At 40.3% G+C, this 20,427-nt stretch overlaps 1 protein-coding gene across 5 annotated transcripts in view; it reads right to left on the reverse strand.

Moving 5' to 3' along the window:
* stxbp5b (syntaxin binding protein 5b (tomosyn)) overlaps positions 1–20,427 on the reverse strand; it is a 37,641-nt gene that overhangs the window by 13,717 nt on the left and 3,497 nt on the right. For all 5 annotated transcript variants that reach the window (XM_088002583.1, XM_088002582.1, XM_015004876.2 and 2 more), the window contains 16 exons: positions 15,103–15,184; positions 14,731–14,831; positions 13,158–13,292; positions 9,876–9,939; positions 9,259–9,342; positions 8,289–8,412; positions 8,026–8,104; positions 6,609–6,763; positions 6,431–6,503; positions 5,024–5,171; positions 4,770–4,837; positions 4,619–4,659; positions 3,637–3,857; positions 2,485–2,669; positions 2,034–2,159; positions 889–1,040 (listed from right to left, as the gene is read on the reverse strand). In XM_088002583.1, the coding sequence (XP_087858709.1) occupies positions 889–1,040; positions 2,034–2,159; positions 2,485–2,669; positions 3,637–3,857; positions 4,619–4,659; positions 4,770–4,837; positions 5,024–5,171; positions 6,431–6,503; positions 6,609–6,763; positions 8,026–8,104; positions 8,289–8,412; positions 9,259–9,342; positions 9,876–9,939; positions 13,158–13,292; positions 14,731–14,831; positions 15,103–15,184 (1,838 nt within the window). The remainder of the gene's footprint in view (positions 1–888; positions 1,041–2,033; positions 2,160–2,484; positions 2,670–3,636; positions 3,858–4,618; positions 4,660–4,769; positions 4,838–5,023; positions 5,172–6,430; positions 6,504–6,608; positions 6,764–8,025; positions 8,105–8,288; positions 8,413–9,258; positions 9,343–9,875; positions 9,940–13,157; positions 13,293–14,730; positions 14,832–15,102; positions 15,185–20,427) is intronic.

Genomic DNA, 20,427 nt, shown 5'->3' on the forward strand with positions numbered 1-20,427 from the left:
CAAAATCTTCGCTTTGGTCAGAGTTTCTCCAAATAATCATTTGTAGTTATATAAAACAGAGTTTTGATGTGGATGAAAGGCCAAAACGCATAAAAATCTCTTTGTTTTCCCTGATATCTGGCTATAGGTGGACAAGGCCTAAGAAAAAATCAGGTGGTGACTGAACTGGTGTTTTTTTTCAGCACACATGAACACTACAAGGCTGCAGTAACAAAAAGCCTCTTTGGTGTGAAAGTTTAAACAGAGCAAAAACAAAAACATTTTTTAATGTATTTTAAATTCAGAGAAGGTGCAGGAACATGAGGAGCTATTTAAAATGAAAGTGTATCTTGAGCCATGCGTGAGAGTTTGATGTTCACCAGATAACATGAAGGCTGAATGGAGAGCAGTCGCTCTGTTTGGCAACAGAAATCTGTATCTGCTCCTCCATACTACCGCGTTTGGAATTAGGTTTGTTTTTTATTCCGAGAAAAAAAAAATACAATCTTGAATGTAGGCAGACATCAAGATTTTTAACAGGGACGTAACATTTTTATCACATAAAGGAATCAAAAGGTAATTTTGGTTATGATGCAGCGTTACTGACATGCACCCGCTCTGCTGTCTTTGCACTGTCCTACTCAACAGATGGAGAACCTGTAAGTGATGCCCCCTGTTGAGTGAGAGAAGCTACTGCAGGGGGCCGTGCTCACGGTGTGAAGTCAGGGCAGCTGCCAACCATCAGCTCCGTCCGTCCAACTCCACCTCAAGCCGCCTGATCAAGTCTGGCTTTACAGAGAGACATCAGGGCCGCTGATCTGGGAGCGGCTGTGCTGCGGTACTTAGCGATGCGCACAGAGCGGGAGAGAAACGAGACAGAGGTGTTAACCGGTGGGAGCGCTGCCTCACCTCCAGAAGGCTGGCGTGGTTTCCGCGGGGAGCGGGGCTGCCTCTGGCAGGGGTCTGACGGGCTGTACAGCTCCGAGGTGCCCAGGTTGAGCAGCAGGGTCTTCTGGACGTAGTCCACCACCGCCAGGCCGTTGCTGTTCCCGAACACCACGCTGAGAGGCGGAGAGAAGCAGAGGACCGGGGGGTCAGGCAAGCCTCCAACCTCTCCTATTTTGTCATCTCATCGACTTCAGTGGATTTTAAGGCATAAGTTTATTTATAACACATCTCAGCAGCAAGGCAGTTCTGTGTTTTACGTCTGAAAATCGTCACCAATTATGAAACAAGCAATAAACATTTTGTCAAATCCTATAATCAAAGTAATTGGGCAAAAACGCATCAAACACGTGGTTTAATGTTCCACTTACTAAACAAACAACTCTAAACCGCGACGTTTTCTTAGTTTCAGATGAATTGATGCGATCCTACATTTCATAAGACAGAAACTTTTCAAACTACTTTAAATAATTCACTGAACTCACTGTACTGTTTGGTAACTGGGACACCATCGTTTTTTGTAAAGTACCTCAAGATGTGTTGCGCAGCACTGCATAAATAAAAACAAACTGAGGTGTGCATGGCAGTTTAATGTCAACACAGATGAAGACGACTTCAGTGGTTTTGGTGCGCAGGAGGAAAATGAAGATGACAATGACTTCTTTTTTTAAGCAGCCATGTTAAAGGAACCGTTTGGAAAAAGCATTTACAGTATGCATTTGTATATTACTGGTACCCATTTCATTAAAAGTGAAAAAATATAGACATTTATATCTTTCTGTGAATACGTATTATGTTACAACATGGACACCTGCGGCTTACAGATAAGCGTGACCTACATATGTGTAACTTTTTTTTTGCTAAGTTAGTGGGTGTGGCTTATTTTACACTGGTTCCCTGTAGCTCAGAGAATAAGACAGTAATACTGTAGTTAGTTGATAAATTGCTGAACAGCTCAGTGCTACAATACACTAAAGATCTGCTGCTGCATCAACCTTCCAGACCTGTCGGGTCTTCTGGTTCTGTTCCGTATTTTATTCAGAATACATCCCATACTTGAGCAGGAAGTACACAGGAACTGTGTGGAGACGTGATGTGTGAACACTCACAGGCCGAAGGAGGAGTTGACTGCCAGGCTGGTGATCTGCTGAGGCGGCTCCCCGCTCACCCACACCAGCTGGACCACCAGCTCCACCTGGTAGCCCGGAGACTGCTTCAGCGGGGAGCTCCGCACCCTGCATCAAACACACAGCGGGATGAGACAGCAGGCTGCACTTTACACTACCATGAATTATCCTTCCTCTTCTTCTCCCCCGCAGGGTTAGGCCACACTCACGACTAAATCTCCTCAGTCCCCCTTTCCGTCTTTTGCTGTCGAGGCATTTTTACTATTTCTAACATTTCTTTACAGACGGGATCATTTCACTGCTGACCTCCAGAGGGAGTCATCTGATGACTGCATCGCCTTTTATGAGTTTGTTGACGCCTTTTTTTTTTTTTTTTTAAAGCAGCAAAGACATTAACCATGTAGAAAAAAAAAAGAAAAAACACTGTGCGTACTGAAGGCATGGTATGTTGTCTCTGGCTCCTTCGGAGGAGTTGACGCCTGCAGTGAGCTGGTTCAGGGGCTCGGCCTCCTGAGGGCTGGAGGGAGCTGCGGGGGTCGGCAGGGTGGGGGTCTGCTCTCCCCCCGGATCCGGGGAGTCGCCCTCGCTGAACTCGCACTGCATCCGAACCTCCAGCAGCTGAACGCGAGATGGAAGAGGAGAGCTTGTGTCAAAAACAACCTCTCTTATTTGCAGGATTACAGAAGATGATTTTCATAAACCGCAAGAAAATTGAAACAAACACACAAATTAAAAGCAACTTCACGTATCAGGGATGCAAGTCATCGATCGACTGACCGCCATTTTCTTGAAAACCCAAATTTCCTCTTGCATGAATAAGGCCGACTGTCTTTCTACAACATACAGGCTAAAATTTTCATGCTGAATTTAAAAGAAAAAAATCTTTAGATTTTAACAGTATTTTGTGTCGACTCTGTTACGTAGAGACTGAATAAACAGAAAATGTCTATTAAACTTAGACATATTTATAATACATAATAAATCAGGAACCTCTAAGATTGCCAAGTAGAAAAATAAAATATAAAAAGAATGAAATATGACAAACATGAACAGAGAGATGTTCATACAGAAGTACCGTCTGTGGTTTCTCTTGAAGGAATGTTAAAACTTTGCTTCATGTAGTTCAAAAATCAACCGTTCTTATTGGCATCGTGTTTTTCTATCATGTTGCAATTTTTTTCTGTTATGCTCTCCACCTTCCCATCACATCCTTGCCTTCGTAGAAGATAAACAATTGTTCATATTTCGAAATAGAATCACATAAAGTTCATTTTTTATCCCACACCAGACTGTTTCTCTTTCTGGTATGGCCCCGCCATCTTTGTTTCTGTATCAACTGGCTCCGCTTAAGGATGACCAGCAGCTCCCTCTGCTGGATGGCAGCCAAACTGGCGGACATCATCAGTTAATCAATGGGAACTAATTTTAATATAAAAAAAAAAAACAATTAAATCGACAGTTAATCATAAGTTTAGTAATTATTTGCATCCCAAGTATCTATAAAATCTGAGCATCCTCAGTACAGGAGCCACTGCAAGCCAGAAATGGAAAGTAGTGATAAAAGGATTGGTTCTCATGCATCTACCTGAACAACTTCAGTGGTGACTTCCTGTTTGCTGAACCTGTAGATGATGACGTGAGCAGAAACTCCGGCCACGCACAGCATCCTGCTCTCCGGACACCAGAACAAGGTCTGGATGGCAAACGGGTCTTCATCCACGATGTCGGTGCTCGGCTTCTCCTCCTTACCCCGGGCCCTCTCGAACACCTTGGCAGTCTTCAGCTTATACAGCACTTGAAGCATTACTTTGAAAACAGAGAGAGAGGAATACAGCTAACTACCAGCAGTTTCAGGAAAAGAAACATGAAGTTAATGACGCACTTTAGAAGAACCAGAACAAGGCCTCAATCTGACCATTTCTGGTGACGTTTTTGTTACTCAGTACATTTAAAAACAAAAAACTGGCTTTTCCATGAAATCTAACATGTTTGTTCTACTCAGACTGTGGAATATTTAAGTCTGAATTGGGAACAAACTTTCCCACAAAATCTCCGGTTTCAAACCCTGATTCAAATGGATTCTCAGAGATCTTGTTTCCTCTTGTTATGTTGTAGTTCAATTTTGAAGCTGTGTCACTTACAAAAGAATGCGCCTGTGGGGGGGTGACAAACCTCCAAGACACTATTTTTCACCGCAATGATTGACAGTGAGTGAAGCCACAGCACTTAGGTTGGACTCCCCCCCCCCGCCCCCCCACTTGTCTATCCACCGCAGAGTCTACTTTTTCCCTTTCAGCTTTTGCAAAGTCAAAACACGCTTCGTGTGCCAGACTTAAAGCTGAGTCTTTATAACTCGTTGGAACGGTGGGAAAGTTTTTACCGGTGATTTCTTAAAAGAGCGTGTGAATATTTTCACATCTTGCATTTTTGGTTAAAAATAAAACTAAAATAAAGCAAAAACAGCATTAAATGACAACCTTGGATTTGACTAGCCAGTTGTTTCAGCTATATTTGTGAATTCAAATCTAGTAACAGGTGTTCAGTTTTTTGATTGTAAAAACACTTACCCGCAGAAGCATCCCAAAATTTGATTGACCCATCAGCATGCCTGTTTTTGAAGAGAACCGGGGAAAAAAAAGGTCACGCTACGTAAGTTGCAACTCCAGAAATGAAAGGCAAACACTGACAGATTGTTTAATTTGGTCAATAATTACAGACCCTGTGATGATAATCTCTGGGTAAGTCTGTGTGCCTTGGCCCCAGTTTCCACCACTAATGGGCCATTCCTGTAAAAAGGAGAAAACTGATTAAATTATGATCGTTACCCGTCTGACTCAGGCCAAATTATTTACTGTATCTGCCACAAGATTTCCCTCTCTTGCTGCCTTCCCGTTAGACACTGTGTCTCCGAACCCAAACGCTACAACGGGAGAGACAATTTCAGGTCCGTTTAACAAAGAGGAGTGAATCACCTTCTTGCTGTAGCCTTGTCGTTTTTGCCGGCTGCCGACAGAGTAAAGTGCAGGGATGAGTTCAGAGGGGCAGTCGGCAAAATACTCGCAACACGTCACCGGCGACTCGTGGATGGAGAGAGGGTAAGGGCTCTCGAATATCGGATACCTGTCACGATAAACAAAAACTGTTGACGTGTGAAAATAACTTAAGGAAAATATTACGTTTCAAGATAGTTTAAGAGTTTGCGTGATCTAATGCTGCTTGGGTTTGTTGATAATTAAACTTTTTCAAAGATGCCAATAATGACTTCTATATTTGATCCCTGCTCTTTTTTTTAAACACAACTGTAACTTATAAGTATCTTTAAATGAGAAAGTTAGAGATGCACCAATCAAAGTTTGCTGACAGATGTTGAAATTTGCTTGATCTTATTTTAAATGTTAAATCTTCTATTTCTGATTTCTCTTAAAACCTTGACGATGTGTGTCGCTGTGTGAGAGCAGTTGCTGTAGAATGGCAGATTAGGAATATTTTTTTTAAAAATGACTGAGCACCTACTAAACTGGCTTTAGCGTCTTAGCAATTAGCGGGGTTAGCATTACTAAGGCAGCAATTTTTTGTGTGTATTACAGAGAAAATTATTCAATTGCTTAACTGCATATAAAATGTACAAAGAGCTGCCAACATTACCAAATTTGCAATTTTCAATGACAGGCAGAGGTTAAAAGTTAAAAATGTCAGAACAAATTTGCTCTTAGCTACTCAAAGCCTTGCTCTCTCTCACTCTTTCGCAGCCTTAACGTGTCATAGTAAAGAAATTTAACTTTGAATACATACTTCTGACATAATTAATACCTTACTGATTTTAAAAAGATCTAGACTAATTTCAAGTTTTCTTCAACCAGTGACAGCTTCCACACAGAAGGTTATTGTTGCCATGGCAGCCAAACCTTAACAAAAAACAAGCCTTGTTGGAAAAAGACTATATTTTTTATTTTAAAACTGATCAGGATTAGCGATTCCCATTGTCCCCTGTGCAGCTCCAGACATTACAGGTATGATTCCACAGCAGAAACATTTTCGTCATTTTTACACTCTTGCATTATTACATGACTGGGTTTCCGTTGATTTTACCAACTAAAAACAGATTACCAGGGTAGAAATTTATCGCAGAACAATGTCTCTGTAGTGATGTAGTTATTTTCCTCATGGCAAAAACGTTTGGACATAGTCTTGTTGAGGCAAAAACTATTTGTTGAACTTATTCAACAGTACACATAAGTCATTAGTTACAGTCAAAAGCTCATAATGATACTTGAAACTTGCCTTTTGTGTTCTTATATCAAACCATGCAGAGAGAAATCAAACACAATCCTAGAATACTACTATTTTTTTTTTTACATTTAAAGGCGGTAAATAATTACCCAATTTGTCCAAGATCTATTACAACTAAATCCTTCTCGAGGAGGACCACCACAGCGTAAGGCTCCTGAAAGTCTGGCAAGAATGAAATGAGAGCAAAATATGAACATAAATGATTGAAGTTGTGTGACTTTTAATGGAAATGAAGCAAGTCTGCTGCAGACAGCTTTCACAACTCACCGTTTGGATATGGAGTTTCGCAGAGCGTTAGGAAATCTACAATGGGATAGTCCATCTCCAGGACGGCAGTGCTCTTCCCGTGCATCACGGTCAAACAGGCTCTCCTCCCCACTGTGTCGTACGACAGCCCTCCGGACAGAACCATGAACGGGTCACTGGTAATGGCAAAAACACACAAAGAACTTTACGGCTCGCTCAGTTACAGTAGCACTGTTGTAAATATTAAAAGGACCAGGTCATGTCAGTGGTAAATGGGTGAGGAGGGACAAAATTTACTGTTGCACCTTCTCCTGAGAGTATCTGGCCCCCTTTTTCAGGAGAATCCTACTTTTTAATCATAACAACTAATTAATCCCTGTCCTCAAATACCTGAGGAAAAAAGTGAGATAACTAGATCACTTTCAGTGAGGATGTTCAAGTTTTCTTTCTTTTTTTATTATTTTTTTTACTTTTTGACCTTGACATAGCAAAGCGTCCATTTCCTCTTTATAGCGTTTTTGCATGCTTGACCAACTTAAGCTCAAGACTTTTAAAGACCTTTTCTAGGCCATTATGAGTGAAATTTAAGACCTGCAACATGATAGAAAACACAAAAGAAAATCACAAATAAATAAATTGAATGGATTGGGAACAGAAGTGAGCCAGTGGCTAAGATGAACATCATCCAGCCAACTGGATACAAGTTCGCACACACCCATGATGGATGTACACAAACAAAATAAGCTAACTAGCTAGCAAGCAAGGGTATATTAGCAGCTAGTTACCGGTAGCCACAACAACACTGAGTCACAAAACATAGTGAGGATGTCTGTGCAGAACTCAAAGTTTAGCAGTTCCCTTGAGAAAAAAGAAAACTACATAGAATATACAAGATTAAAATGTGAAATGATTACATTTAAGACCTGTCATTAATGTATTTAAGACCAACTTATTTTTTTAATGAATTTAAGACATTTAAAGGCCTTAATTTCAGATATGTGAATTAGACATTTTAAGGTGTTAATGTCAGATACACGTTTTTAAAGATATTTTAAGGCCTTAATTTCAGATACGTGATTTTAAGACATTTCAAGGCATTATTTTCAGGGGGATGAATTTAAGACTTTTTCAGAATTCTTGGACTTTCTGCTTTACTAAACCACTTCTCCAATAAAAGAGATCACAACATGACTACCATAAAGCATGTGACAACCAATCATAAGGAAACATCATTCATTACATAATCAAAACACAACCTCTGAGAGCACCAACGCTGACGATAGGCACCTTTCCAGCTTTCCATCTACAATAAGGACGCCGTCATCCAAACTGATGTGTTTGGTTTATGCAGAACAGGAAAGGCGCCTCTGAACACAGGATATGGATCCAGGCGCGAGCAGACACAGGAAGGGTGGGAGCTTTCTGCCATCACACTTACCCAGCTCTTGTAGTTTTGTACTCCACTTTTAGGATAGGCTTGCACGGCTCTGGCTTTTTTCCATCCTTAGGCTGTTTTCCTGTTAGAAGCCAGGAGGAGCAGTTTCAGAACTTTAAAGAATCGACGCTCTCAACACACGACATGCCTCGCTGCACGTAAAAACATGACTCTGTGTGTGTGTGTGTGTGTGTGTGTGTGTGTGTGTGTGTGTGTGTGTGTGTGCTTGCGTGCGTGTGTGCGTGTGTGTGCGCGACAGCTCCTACCATGTGGCGTGATGATCTGGGCAGGCTTGGCCGGGGCGCGTATATTCCACGTGGTCAGAGTGCCATCGGAGTGGCTGCAGACAAACTGTTTCCCCTCGTGGTGCCAAGCAACCGAGTGGATCGCCTGAGACACACAGAGGCGCATCGCTAAGATGTTTAACATTGTGCTCCACCAAATGGAAAGTTAGAATTAGGTTCTCTATAGGCGTTTGTTGCATTTTTATAAGTGGTGGTTGGCATCTTCTTGCATGCAGTTCATTGCAAAAGTAATCAGACTCCCAGATTTCCTACATTTGATAAGACTACATCCACAAAAAAGTGGCTTTAGAGGAACACAAAAAGTTCATGATTTTTTTATCATACAAATAAAATCAGAAAACTGATATTCAAAACTATTTATCTCAGTGTCTTCATGATGATTTTCACTAATGCTCTCTAACATCTGGATTTAGACTGAAATTAAATTACTTAAGAGGTAAACTCTTACTTAATCAGGAAATTGGTTGAACTAGATTTCACTTAGGGGCGTCACAGTAAAGGGGGCTAAAAACAAATTCACGGCACATTGGTAAAAACATGAACACTTGTACCAAAAACCTGACAGTCTAGTATCTTTTCCCTTTCCCGCCACAATTACAGACGTCTTTTTGCTGGTTTATTACACAAGATGTATTAAAATACATCGAGGTTTGTCGAAGTTATGAGACAAAATATTGACAAACTTCAAGGCGTGTTGATGTAAAAGCCTGTTGGTCCTTACAAAGGGAGGTAATCAGTTCCTGAGCCGTTTGCTCAATGATTTCCAATCTTGTTTTATTTTCCCTTAGTCATTCCACCGACAATGACTAAGGGTTTTGTGTTTCAAACTATTTGGAGCTGTCATTCGGACGGAAACGAAACAAATCCAAACACGCCAGACCGAACCGGTTCGCTCACAAGAACTGAGCAAAAGTGAAAGGAGACGCCTCACCTCGTCATAATTGTAGCGGTAGTCAGCTTTCTTGGACTTCAAATCCCACAACACCACGACCCCACACTCAAATCCAATCAGAAGCTGCAATGAGAAGAGAAAAAGCAAAATTAAACTGGATTTCATCCCCGACGTTCCACAAATGCATCGTTAGAGTTGAGGACATACTTTATGACATGAAAAGTAATAAAGTATGGTATTATTTGATTGGGAAAAACGAACGGTTTTAGGAAAAATGTCCAAAAAAAACAACAAAAAAACATTTAAAATGTTTAAATGAAAATGTTATGATTTACAACTGATTGTTAGGAGCGCTACAGCATTTATAGCACGCTAAAAACAGTCAATGTCAGATTATTTACAAAACATACTTAAGACCTAAGTGCTGTAAAACAAGTCAAAAAACATGTATCCCGAAAAACAAAACAAAAAAAATCAATAAGATGCCTTCTTATGCCCAGAAAGGTGGTTTATGCAATTTGATTACAAAGAAATGAATGAAAATGATGGAAAAACTACACATAATCATACACATATAGAACACACACATAGATATTAGGATAAAATAGATTTGGACACACTTTTTAAATTGTTGAGTGTTTTAATTTATAAGTTACCTTCCCCTCGTCCATGGGGTTATCACTAATGTGCACAACAGGCCCTGGGTGTGTCTTGGTGGATCTGCAACAGAACAGCAACACGCATTTTAATGCAATCTAAGGACATTTTGAAGCATGGTCAGACATGATGTGCATCTTACATTTTAGAGCTAGACACTGACAGAGAAACTGTGGCAGCTTTCATAAGCCTAGTTCAGATAATGAGGCAATTAGGTGAAGGAAAAAAATAAAAAATAACAAGCAACACTGACTGGCTCGCACAAAGGTAAAACAAAATATCCTGGTAAGAAAAAAAAAGAAAAAAAAGCACCAGTGAACTACAGAAAGAGAGATGACACATGAGAGAGAAACAGAGCGAGTACGGGGGTCTGTGGCAGATTATGCTGCGTGGAGACAGGATCACCGAGGCAACGGAGTGAGGGGCACGGAGGAAAGCGAAGATCTGGCCTGAAGAACGTGTTGCTGCCTCTGAGTGTGGTCTGGCTCCGGTGGCTAATGATCTCATTGCTGCTGATGAGTCAATACAGACAGAGATGTCGCAGTGAGTAGAAACAAGAGAAAGACCAGAAGATGAACTCCAGCCGCCGCCGCCACCGCCGCCTAATGAGGATTCGGCTTAAACAGGCAGCTGACACGATGAAAGCACGCAGACGGCACACACTACCTGGATGAAAGCGACTGCACGCCGTCGTAAATGAGTCTGAACCGCATTCGAAACACGACTGATTCTTAGCTTCTGACTTAAAAAAAGGTGACTTTTCAGACTTTGCATGAGAATCCGTTATTAACCAGAGGCTTTGGTGTTTATGAATAATAAGGTTCTTTAATGAAACGCTTGAAGGGCTGCGGCCCGTTTGTGGCTTGTTGTGCCTTCAGTTCTCTGTAAGTGAAAAGCAATCTCCGCTGTGGATTCATTAAGATAGCTGCTGATTGAAGGCTCCGGTGACGAGACGCCCACCTCTGGTTTTCAGGATTTGGACGGCTGCACAGAAAAGTTCTTTCTTTGCACAAGCAGCTATTCTGCCGTCACTTATTAGAGCTGCACAATATTAGGGGGAAAAAAACAGAAAGGAAAGAAAAAACAGATATTGCAAATTTTTATTTATATTTCTACTGGGATAAACATTATGCTTGATGTTTTGCCAGTTTAGGAAATTGTTTTGAAGTAAATGTTCTGAATAAGACAAGTAGTGTTCATGTGTTAAAATTAGGCCTAAAATTAAATAGTGCTTGATTTAATTAATAAACTACAGAGGCTAGATGGCATTTATCTGATCAGAAAATGCAATAAATATCAATCTTTTAACAAGTCAAGGCAAATAATGCATTTAAAAAATCCTTAAACTGTACATACTGGTGCAATAGCACAAGTTCACAATTTTTTTAATTAAATGAAAGTATTATGTATTTCCCTGCTACATAGCACCATTTTTATAACTATTATTATAAAAATGCTAAATTTATCAAAGAAATTTGACTGATGCTTTGTGAGGAAACTACAGGCCCAAGGAGGAGCTTCGTTGTCGAAGGCGGAGCTAAGTCCACCCTGTCGTTTTACACAGCTGAATGGTTGCCACGGGAGACTGTAGGAGTTCTCAAACATGCTAATGTTCATTTGCAAAATATGCAATGAACATTTAAATATGGAAAAGGAAATAAAAAAAAAGAAGAAGAAAAAAATCACTGAAGAAATTAAATCACTGATTTCCTAAGAACAACGTGCTCTAAGGTTTTTGTGTGCGTCTTTAACGGGACGCTGATACCTTGGACATGTCTTAACATGTCAAAGCACAATCTTAAAAAACAATGGACATAATTACTCACATAGCATAAGGAATATTTCAATTGATCCCGTTTACTTAAACTCACAGCTCCACTCTTTAAATATAAGTTAACAGCAGTAATCCAAGTCAAATGCAATGGTGCAAAGAGGCAAAATTGCAAATCCATGTCATAACTATCAACTTTCCCAAAACATGAAGAGACGTTCGAACTTTGTAATTATTTTACTAGCAGGGCTCCTTCACTTAATAAGTAGCAGCACAAGAAAAGAGAGGCGAGCCACGGAGCTAAAAAGCCCAGAAAGAGACATTTCTGTCAGAGATCTGACAAGCCTTTTACAAAGAAATGACTGTGAATTATCTTTCACATTTCACACTACATCTTCTCTTTTCCATTTTCACAAGCGGCGAGGCAAAAATCATTTCCCATCTTCAGTGGCTGTTTCCTTCACGGATGGCACACTTTGCTCTGACACTTTCAACTCTGAGATCTAAAGCAGCAATTTATCGGATTTCACCTGCAGCCTCGCACTCAAACACACACCTCGGCGTCTGCTACTCATTTCGGCTGCCAGTCACAGTCTAAAAATCAATTTTTTTTTAGCTCGCTTGTGGGCACGCAGGAGGGGAGGAAAAAAAATTACTTGAAAAGAGCTTCTACCGGCCCAAGTTTTCATTTCTCAGGAGCTTTTCGGCACGCATTTTCACTGCCATTCAATGTTTACGGCGACGGAACGGTGCCGCGAGCAAAGTTTCCGATCGTGAATTTATCCCAAGACCGAGATCAAATTTGACCAAAACACTGCAGGGTTTCCTCCCCATGTAACCAATGGTGGCAAAATAAAAGTCGCCACACGAAACATTAAAATTTACTTTAGTTTGAAAGAGCAACAAAGTCGGCTCCTGCATGTCTGTCTGCGATGCCGGCTACTGTGCGCTGCTCTCAGGAGTGAAGCAAAACTAGAGATGGCGGTCTGAAGTAGAGAGAGAGAAAAGGCGGAAGAAAGTTTTTAAGTTGAAGGCTGTGAAATTGATCCTAAGCTCAACAGTAGCGTAGTTATTTAATATAGTCGTCGTGTCACAAAAGTCCTACAGGTAACCCTGTGTTGTCAAAAGTCACTTAATAAAAAATTTTTAAAAAAATTAAAGATAGGATCATCACAGTGAGTGTTTGGGTCACAGAATTAGGTCACTGGGGTCACCAAGAGGGCACTTCCTGTCATGTTCTGTCAAATCAGGCAGCAAACACCTCCAGGAGTCTCCACCACAAGTCCTGGCATGGCATAATCACCACCCCTGTGCCACAGCTACACTTGATCAGAGCTATGGCTTTATCAGCTCTACGGGACACAATATCAGCGGAGGCACAGCCAGTCGCATTCCTCTGCATTTTGGAGTTTCCTGTGTTGAGTGTCGGCTGCACCGGTGCGACAGCCTGATATGCAAATGGAACAAAAGGGTGAGGAAGAGAGAAGAACGCTCTGGAGTGCAGACTCACAATTCGATGGCTTTGTTCCACATGATGACATAGCCTGAGAGGGTGAAGGACTCCACGTTGACGATGTGGATGTTTCCTCGCTCTGAGCCGATGTACAGCCATTTGCTCTGGAAGGGCAGGTGGCAGTATGTGATTCTGCAAGAGATCAGGATGCATCAGCAGCAGGCTTTTCATTATCCCATGAGTCAGAGCCATCAAAAGGCCCCCGCTTGTCCCTAATCACGCTGGTCCAACTGGAAGGAGCGTTGAATGACTAGAATTTAATTACAAAGGCCTTGCACTGTGTCACACTAATGAACCCGTACTATTTATAACTCAGCGGGGAGGAATAGCAGAATAAATACTGCTGTCTTTTCTCGACCGGGGCGGAGGACGCACCGGGCCGTACATCACTTTTACAGTATAGGATGTACTCATTGTGCAGATGCCGTGTTTTTAAACAAACATCCCCCCTGCCGTCTCCGTTTACGTCTCGTGGGACTTTCAAAGACCATGGGAATTTTAAAAGATGCAGCAAAACAACGAGAAATTGTGTTTTAGGTGGATTGTTGCCAACCTGGGCAGCTGTAGTAGAAATACAGCAAGATGTTACTTTTTCATTATTAGAAACAACTTCCATGTAACATTTGGGGAAAAAAAGCTTCAGGTTCACATTGAAAAGGCTAAAATTAAGCTAAACAAATAAATACAAATTACTAGAGATAAAAGACTCACCATACATCAGTCCCTCCAGGATGTTACGATGCTTTTTTGTGATTGTTGCGGCCTGACATTGCTTTTTTTTTTTTTTTTAAGTTATATTTTTGACATAACATGGTCTTACAAAAAAGCTGCACATAATCACCGTATTTTCCTGACTATAAGTTGCTCTGGTGAACAAATCACCAGCCAAAGCCAAATTATGAAAAGAAAAAAAAAGGTCCAGAAAATACAGAAGTTGAAGTGAAAATAACATTTTCAAGTACCTTAATAAAAATAAAATTATGTCCTGAGGAGTCAAAAAAAAAAAAAGTCCATACTGGTCATCTAAGTGAAAATTAACTGTACATCCAGTGTAACCAAATCCTACAAAACATCTCAAAAACATAAGCAAAAATTTTTTTTAAAATTGGCAAATCTCACTATTTACATCCTTCACCTTGCAGGTTCGTCCTTCAAGCGACGTCGTGAAACAGGAAGTTAAATTAGAAGAGGGCTAACCCTATTGGTCAAAATTCAGCAGCCTTGCCATTATTGGCCAGAAAAGAATTAAACACAGAAACCATAGTGATTGGTCAGATCTTGCAAAAAAGGTGCAATGACTGGCGAAAATTGCAAAATTTTGAAATGACAACGTAATTCTCATTGGTAATTGGGATCGCAATGTCACAACTTTCTGGAAGGACTGAGGTGAGACTCAACAAGCAGCATAAAAAATGTCAAACTCCCTGCATGTTAAAAGTTGAAATTTTCAAACAAGGAACTTGAAATAAGGCATAAAATTACTACCAACGCATCACAAAGCTTTATGAACGAAGCCGGCTGTGACTGCAGCATCTAAGTTTTGTTTACAGAGCGGAACGCGTTTCTGTACCTCTCCCGGTTAAACTTGAGAGAATGCAGGATAGCTGGAATTTTTTGCCTCAGGTTCCACAGATGGATGCTGTCATCAGCTAAGGCACTCACCAGCGCCCCCTGTGGAGACAGTGGCAAACAGACGCATGTTTAGCATTCAGCTCACATGACTTGGCTTCCCTCACTGTTTCATGTTTACAAAATATAACAGGAGAAATGTGGGTTGGATCAGTAGCATAACTGCTTAATCTGGGTTTAAAAGCTCTACTAACAGGGGCTACTATAAAAAGAAAATGAAAAAGAGATAAAAAGAGAAAAGAGATGGATTGACTGAGAGAAGAAGTTAAAAAAAAAGAGCATTGAGCACAATGCAGAGGCGATGACAACGCACCTCATTGATGAGGAACTGGAGCTGGATGACAGCAGCACCGCTCTCATGCTGACAGTAGCACTCCACACCCGCACGGCCGAACCTAAAAGTTGGCTCAGTTAAAGAAAAATGAGGAAGAGTTGCCAACAAAGGTGATGCAGGGATGTGAGTGGAACGGATCTTGAATACGCAAAAAGGCTCAGTTTAAAATGTGACTCTTCCTGAAAAGAGCCTGTGAAGAACAATAAACCAGGGAAACCACAAATGTACCAATAAAACCAGAGAGAGAGAGAAGCTAGCTTTAGCTTCAGAGGGACCTGCTTTACACGTCTGTTTTAATTTTTCTTTCAGTCTGTGTTTGGTAAAACTGGTCTGTGAAAGCTTTCACAACAGAACGGGGAAATGGTGTTAGATCTAATCATACCGAGAAGCTCTGGACTGATACGGTTGTGAAAGCAAAGTATTTTGTTTGTCGGTGTGATCTGCAAGAAATTTATTTTTGGTCAGGATTCGTGCTCAAAAAGATCCAAAGAATCCAATAAATGACTCGTAAATAAAAATAGATTGTAAAAAATTAATTCATGAAAGCAAACATACACAGATGTATGTCTAGTTATTTACATTTGAATTCATTACATATTAGAATATGTAATAATAAGTAAATGTTTCCTTTTCATTGTTTCTTTGCTACGTTATTGTTTTGGAGTGATACTTTATTGAACAAAGTGATTCAGAATTGGCTACAAAAATGATTAACGTATCTTCATAAATTTTCTAAATTAATCAATAGTATACAAATACTCATTGAAGTACATGTGATAGATGTTTTACTTTTTCTGTCTGCGCTACTAATCAAAGTGAATGGATGAAGTTAGCGGTACTACAACCAACGACCGGCTGTCACTGGTTAATCTACCAGATGGCAAATAAAATATACGGGTCTTATACGGGTCTGTGAAAATGTGAAAGATTTAGTTATTTCATGGTGGCCTCTTATGCAGAATATTTGAATAAAAAAAAAAAAAACACTTAAATGACGATCAACTACATCCTGTGTTCCAAGAATAAGCAAATATAGACGATAGATGGACATTAGAAGGTGTGTGTATGCATCTGTTTCCACCAGAAAACAAATGAACACACAAAACATATCTAAAAGTTTGACGAGTTCAAAGTCAAACATTAAAAATGCTGCATGGTTGCATTTCTGTAATTGACTTAAGAGCTGCATGTTAAATACAAGAAATGATGAAGCACAAAGAGAGCTTTCTAGGAATCCTAAGTGCTGATTACTTATAAGTTAATGACTTTATCTTTTACAGCTCTACTGGAACAACATGTGTTTACATAAACACTTAATCAGTTTTTTCCTGGATCGTGGCACCTTAAGCGGCGGTGGCTAAAACCGTGCGAGACGATCTGACTGAGCTGCAATCAAACAAGCCCTCGGCTCCTTAAACAAACTAAGGTGGGGTGGCAGGAGACGGTTACAGAACACGCTACTCAGCGTTAGGCATCCCTTCTGCACAAGCAGAGAGGCAAACACAGACTTTTAGACTTTTAAGCTGGCGCCAGTTCAGAGCTGCGGCCAGCGGCTCTCGTCCTGACCCTTAACCTCTCCGTTTGGTTTTAGCTCCCAGTTTGTCGTCAGGATTATTAATGGGAATCCTGCCGTACTCGGTCCGGTGCGGAGGCGGAGTTTTATATCCTCTGGGCAAATTTAAATAAGAGCAGAGGAGTACCATAGTTTAAATAATGAGGATGTTTGTGGTAACGTGAGGGGTTGCTTCACAGGCCACAGGCCTGACATCACAGGTTAGCGCTAGCTGTCCTTTTGCACGCTGAAAGCATGTATTGTACTAGTTTAACCTGTTTCTGTTTTAATGTAGGTTAATAGTGCTGCAGAGCAAAGCCACTTTCTAGGCGAGCAGGAAATTACTAAGACAAACCTCAAAACTAGATTTTATCACGCTGGTGAGCAAAGGCAGCACTCTTTTCAAACTTCCTCCAACGCTTTACTACTATCAGTTAGTAGTACAAACTACGAATTGTGTTTTTTACTTCTTACTTTTTCAGAAACACAGGCGCATATAAGAAAACAACCACTGGTCTCGCTATTAACCTTGTAATTTCCCATTTGAACATAAAATCTTGGTGGGAGGAAAGCAAAACATTCTAAAAATTCCTCTCACTAAGCGGTTCATGGTGCACTGCTGGATTAATAAGACACGTTTAAAAATGTTCTGCTTTTCTCAAATGGCAAAGACAAAGTAAACCCCCAATACGTTGAATAAGTAAAGTGTCCATCTTCCATCTGCTGCGAGCCGTACATCAACTCCCAGTGATTTTAATTTCATTTTAGGACTCGGGAGGATTTAATCCCTAAATAGAAATCATAGTTTCAAAGTCAGTTTCTCAGTTTGTTGAGTTACTGAGAATGCTGTGGAAGTAACACATCCACACTAAAATCTGCTATCTTTGTTTGATTGTGTTGAAGGATGCTGAGCACCAAAGCTCTTGCGTGAGTTTCGCATCATTTCCATACTTAGCAAAGGACCGATCTGCAAGATTCTGTTTAATCATGTGGGGATCTGAAACAGTCTACAGTCTTACACCAATCATTTCTCTAAGCCATTGATTTGATGATACAACATACTACTCCAATATATCCATAAAGCAAAAATTATTACAATGCTGCAGCTAAAATAATATTACTACATATAATAATGTTGTCGCCGATAGGGCTGCACAATATCAAGAAAGCATGCGGTAATGTTGGTGCATACTGTGATATTAAGATAGGACTTGCAGGAAGCAAACGGATGCTTAGCTAAGCAGAGTACTTGTCTTTTTTCTTTAGGTTCTTGTAAACAGAATTCAGATAAGAGAAAAAATAAAATGTATTCAGATTTTTCCTTTCAATATGATCTTTTATTATTATTACTGTTGTTGAGTAAGTTGTTCTGTCTACATCTGCCATTTTTGGCAATGAAATAACTTAGTTGCAGTTTTTTAATTACTTAACCAAAACATCTTAAGTAACATTTTGTGCAGAGTTAAGCAACAAGAGTCTCCAAATACTGAATATTCTGGAACAGACTTTGTGATGCTAATATTGCGGGGAATGATATTACACAAAACAAAAAAATGAAGTAAGAATGAACAGATGTACACAGTGGTAAAAGACTAGAGCAAAACATGAAAAAAAACATCTGTTGTATTTGTGAGAAGCGTTATATAAAGATGCTTATTGCCATCTTCCCTTTGACGAATTCCCTTTATGAATCAACACTGAAAGCTAACATTAGCTGGCTAGTTAGCAAAGGTCGGCTAGCTAGCCTCTACTCTGGTTAACACACATACTGCTCTAGATATTTAGCACAAATATTTTACTTTCTCAACAGCATTGCCTTGCTTTAGGTGTCTTGCTTTAGTCTATAGTTTTTGAAGAAGCTAGCCGTAATCTCTGGTGACCATGATTTGAGAGCGACCGAGACGTTAGCTCGCTAAAACCAAGACAAGACAGACGTCTGCGCTAAACTCCGCTTCTCTGCTATTTTACTGAAAGAATTCAAAACTGTAGGAGTGGTATCCAGTCTAAAACCAGCTTTAATGTGTCTGGTATCTGTATCAACCATCTAGCTGTTGATATGATAAAATGAATGATTTTATAGCAGTGCTACTTCTAGATTATTCCATTGAAATTTAGACGCAATTCAATCCATTTCCTGGGACTTCTACATTGTTCTAAGGTCTGGTGAAATCAGTATTTTTATGCTGGTATAGAGAAACCACTAGCTTCAAATTAATAGGCGTTGTTGGCCTTGTGAAGTACAAAGGTATTCTGAAAATTTCATCACATTTAATTCCAGAAAAATAGTTAAAATAAATTATTAAACATCAAAACGTGGAAATTGTGCCCATTATGAGAAGATGTCATCTTCTGGCAGCAGCTTTAGATCAAAATTTTACCAACATATAAATGAAAAATGACAATCTACAGCCCTACGTTATACATATGACAATTCAATCATGGATGCAAACAGATATGAAAAAGCTGCAGTGCAGAAATGAATTGGAAACAATGAACTCCGTCAAACTGAAACAGAATCTACTGTCTCTCCTCACCGTCCCTGTGGAGTTTACACACTTCAGTCATCCCTCCTTAACATAAAAGACTTCCCCATTTGGTAAGCCAAAGTGGTAGACCACAGATTTCACCATCAGCTGCTTTTCTCAGGAAGTCAAATCATTTATCATCTGAGTGGGAAGTTTTCTTTATTGTGCAAATCAACATGTGGAAGAGGAGAAACTGTTTTCCACAGTCACTTCAAAAGCACGTAGAATCCAAATGAGAACAAAATAACAAAAAGTCGGCTGACGCTGTGAGATATTTCTGCTTCGAAAGCTGACTTGAAAGTCTTGGGTTCTAGCGTGACCGGTCACCTGACCCAACACAAACTTGCAGAATACAGGCTTTTCTGCACTGCCTTCCGACCATGGGCCTGGGTGAGAATTTCACATTATGATAATCAACTGCAAAACTGGGAATCTTTAAGATAAACGGATTCCTTTTCCATTATTTTGATTACGCATAGAATTAAGCAGAACAATAGAATAGTCGCACTAAATGTGTGTTTATTCTGCAGAACATTACCTTTCTGCTCTTTATAGGGTAGATGATATTAGCTAGGTAAATTAGTCATGCAACGGTCTTAGCGCAACACTCAGAAAGAGAGTGGCAAATGTCACGGTCAGACGGGGTTGTCCTGTCAGACTGTCAGATCCAGAAACCACACACACAAAAAAACTTGTCAGGGTCAGCGGACCCTGTTGGACTGCACAAACTTATGGGGCCCTGCCTGAAGTTTGGAAAACAACAACATAATTACTGACCTAGTACCTGAACTTTATCTGAGTTGGTAACTTAAGCATCTTTTAGGAGCAGCTTTCAGGGGCAGGTTTGTGGAGGAGTTCCCTTCTAAGGTGCCTTTTTGTTTCCCTTTGTCAAGCACAGAAGAGCACCAATCAGACTTCCCTCAGCCAAAACAGTCACCTGGTTCTCTTTGAGGTCATTTCAGATTTGGACCAATTACACCTTTTTCTTCTATTTAGGCATCAAACACATTCAAAAGGAAATAAATAAAAGATGCTGCAGGTAGTAGGCAGGAAGAACCCGATCTGCACATCTCTAAAAATATCTGTGGTTTTAAAACCACAACTGCTTTATGCCTTCAAACTGTACCTCGTTAATGACAATCAGTCTGTGCCTGCTGTCTACAAATGAAGTATGTATGGAAGAGCTCCAGATATCCAATGCCACCGCCGACCACAAACGAGCTCTGT

The sequence above is a fragment of the Poecilia mexicana genome, unplaced genomic scaffold (genome assembly GCF_051168715.1).
Source record: "Poecilia mexicana isolate PSO_F unplaced genomic scaffold, ASM5116871v1 scaffold_22, whole genome shotgun sequence".
NCBI classification, from domain to species: Eukaryota; Metazoa; Chordata; class Actinopteri; order Cyprinodontiformes; family Poeciliidae; genus Poecilia; species Poecilia mexicana.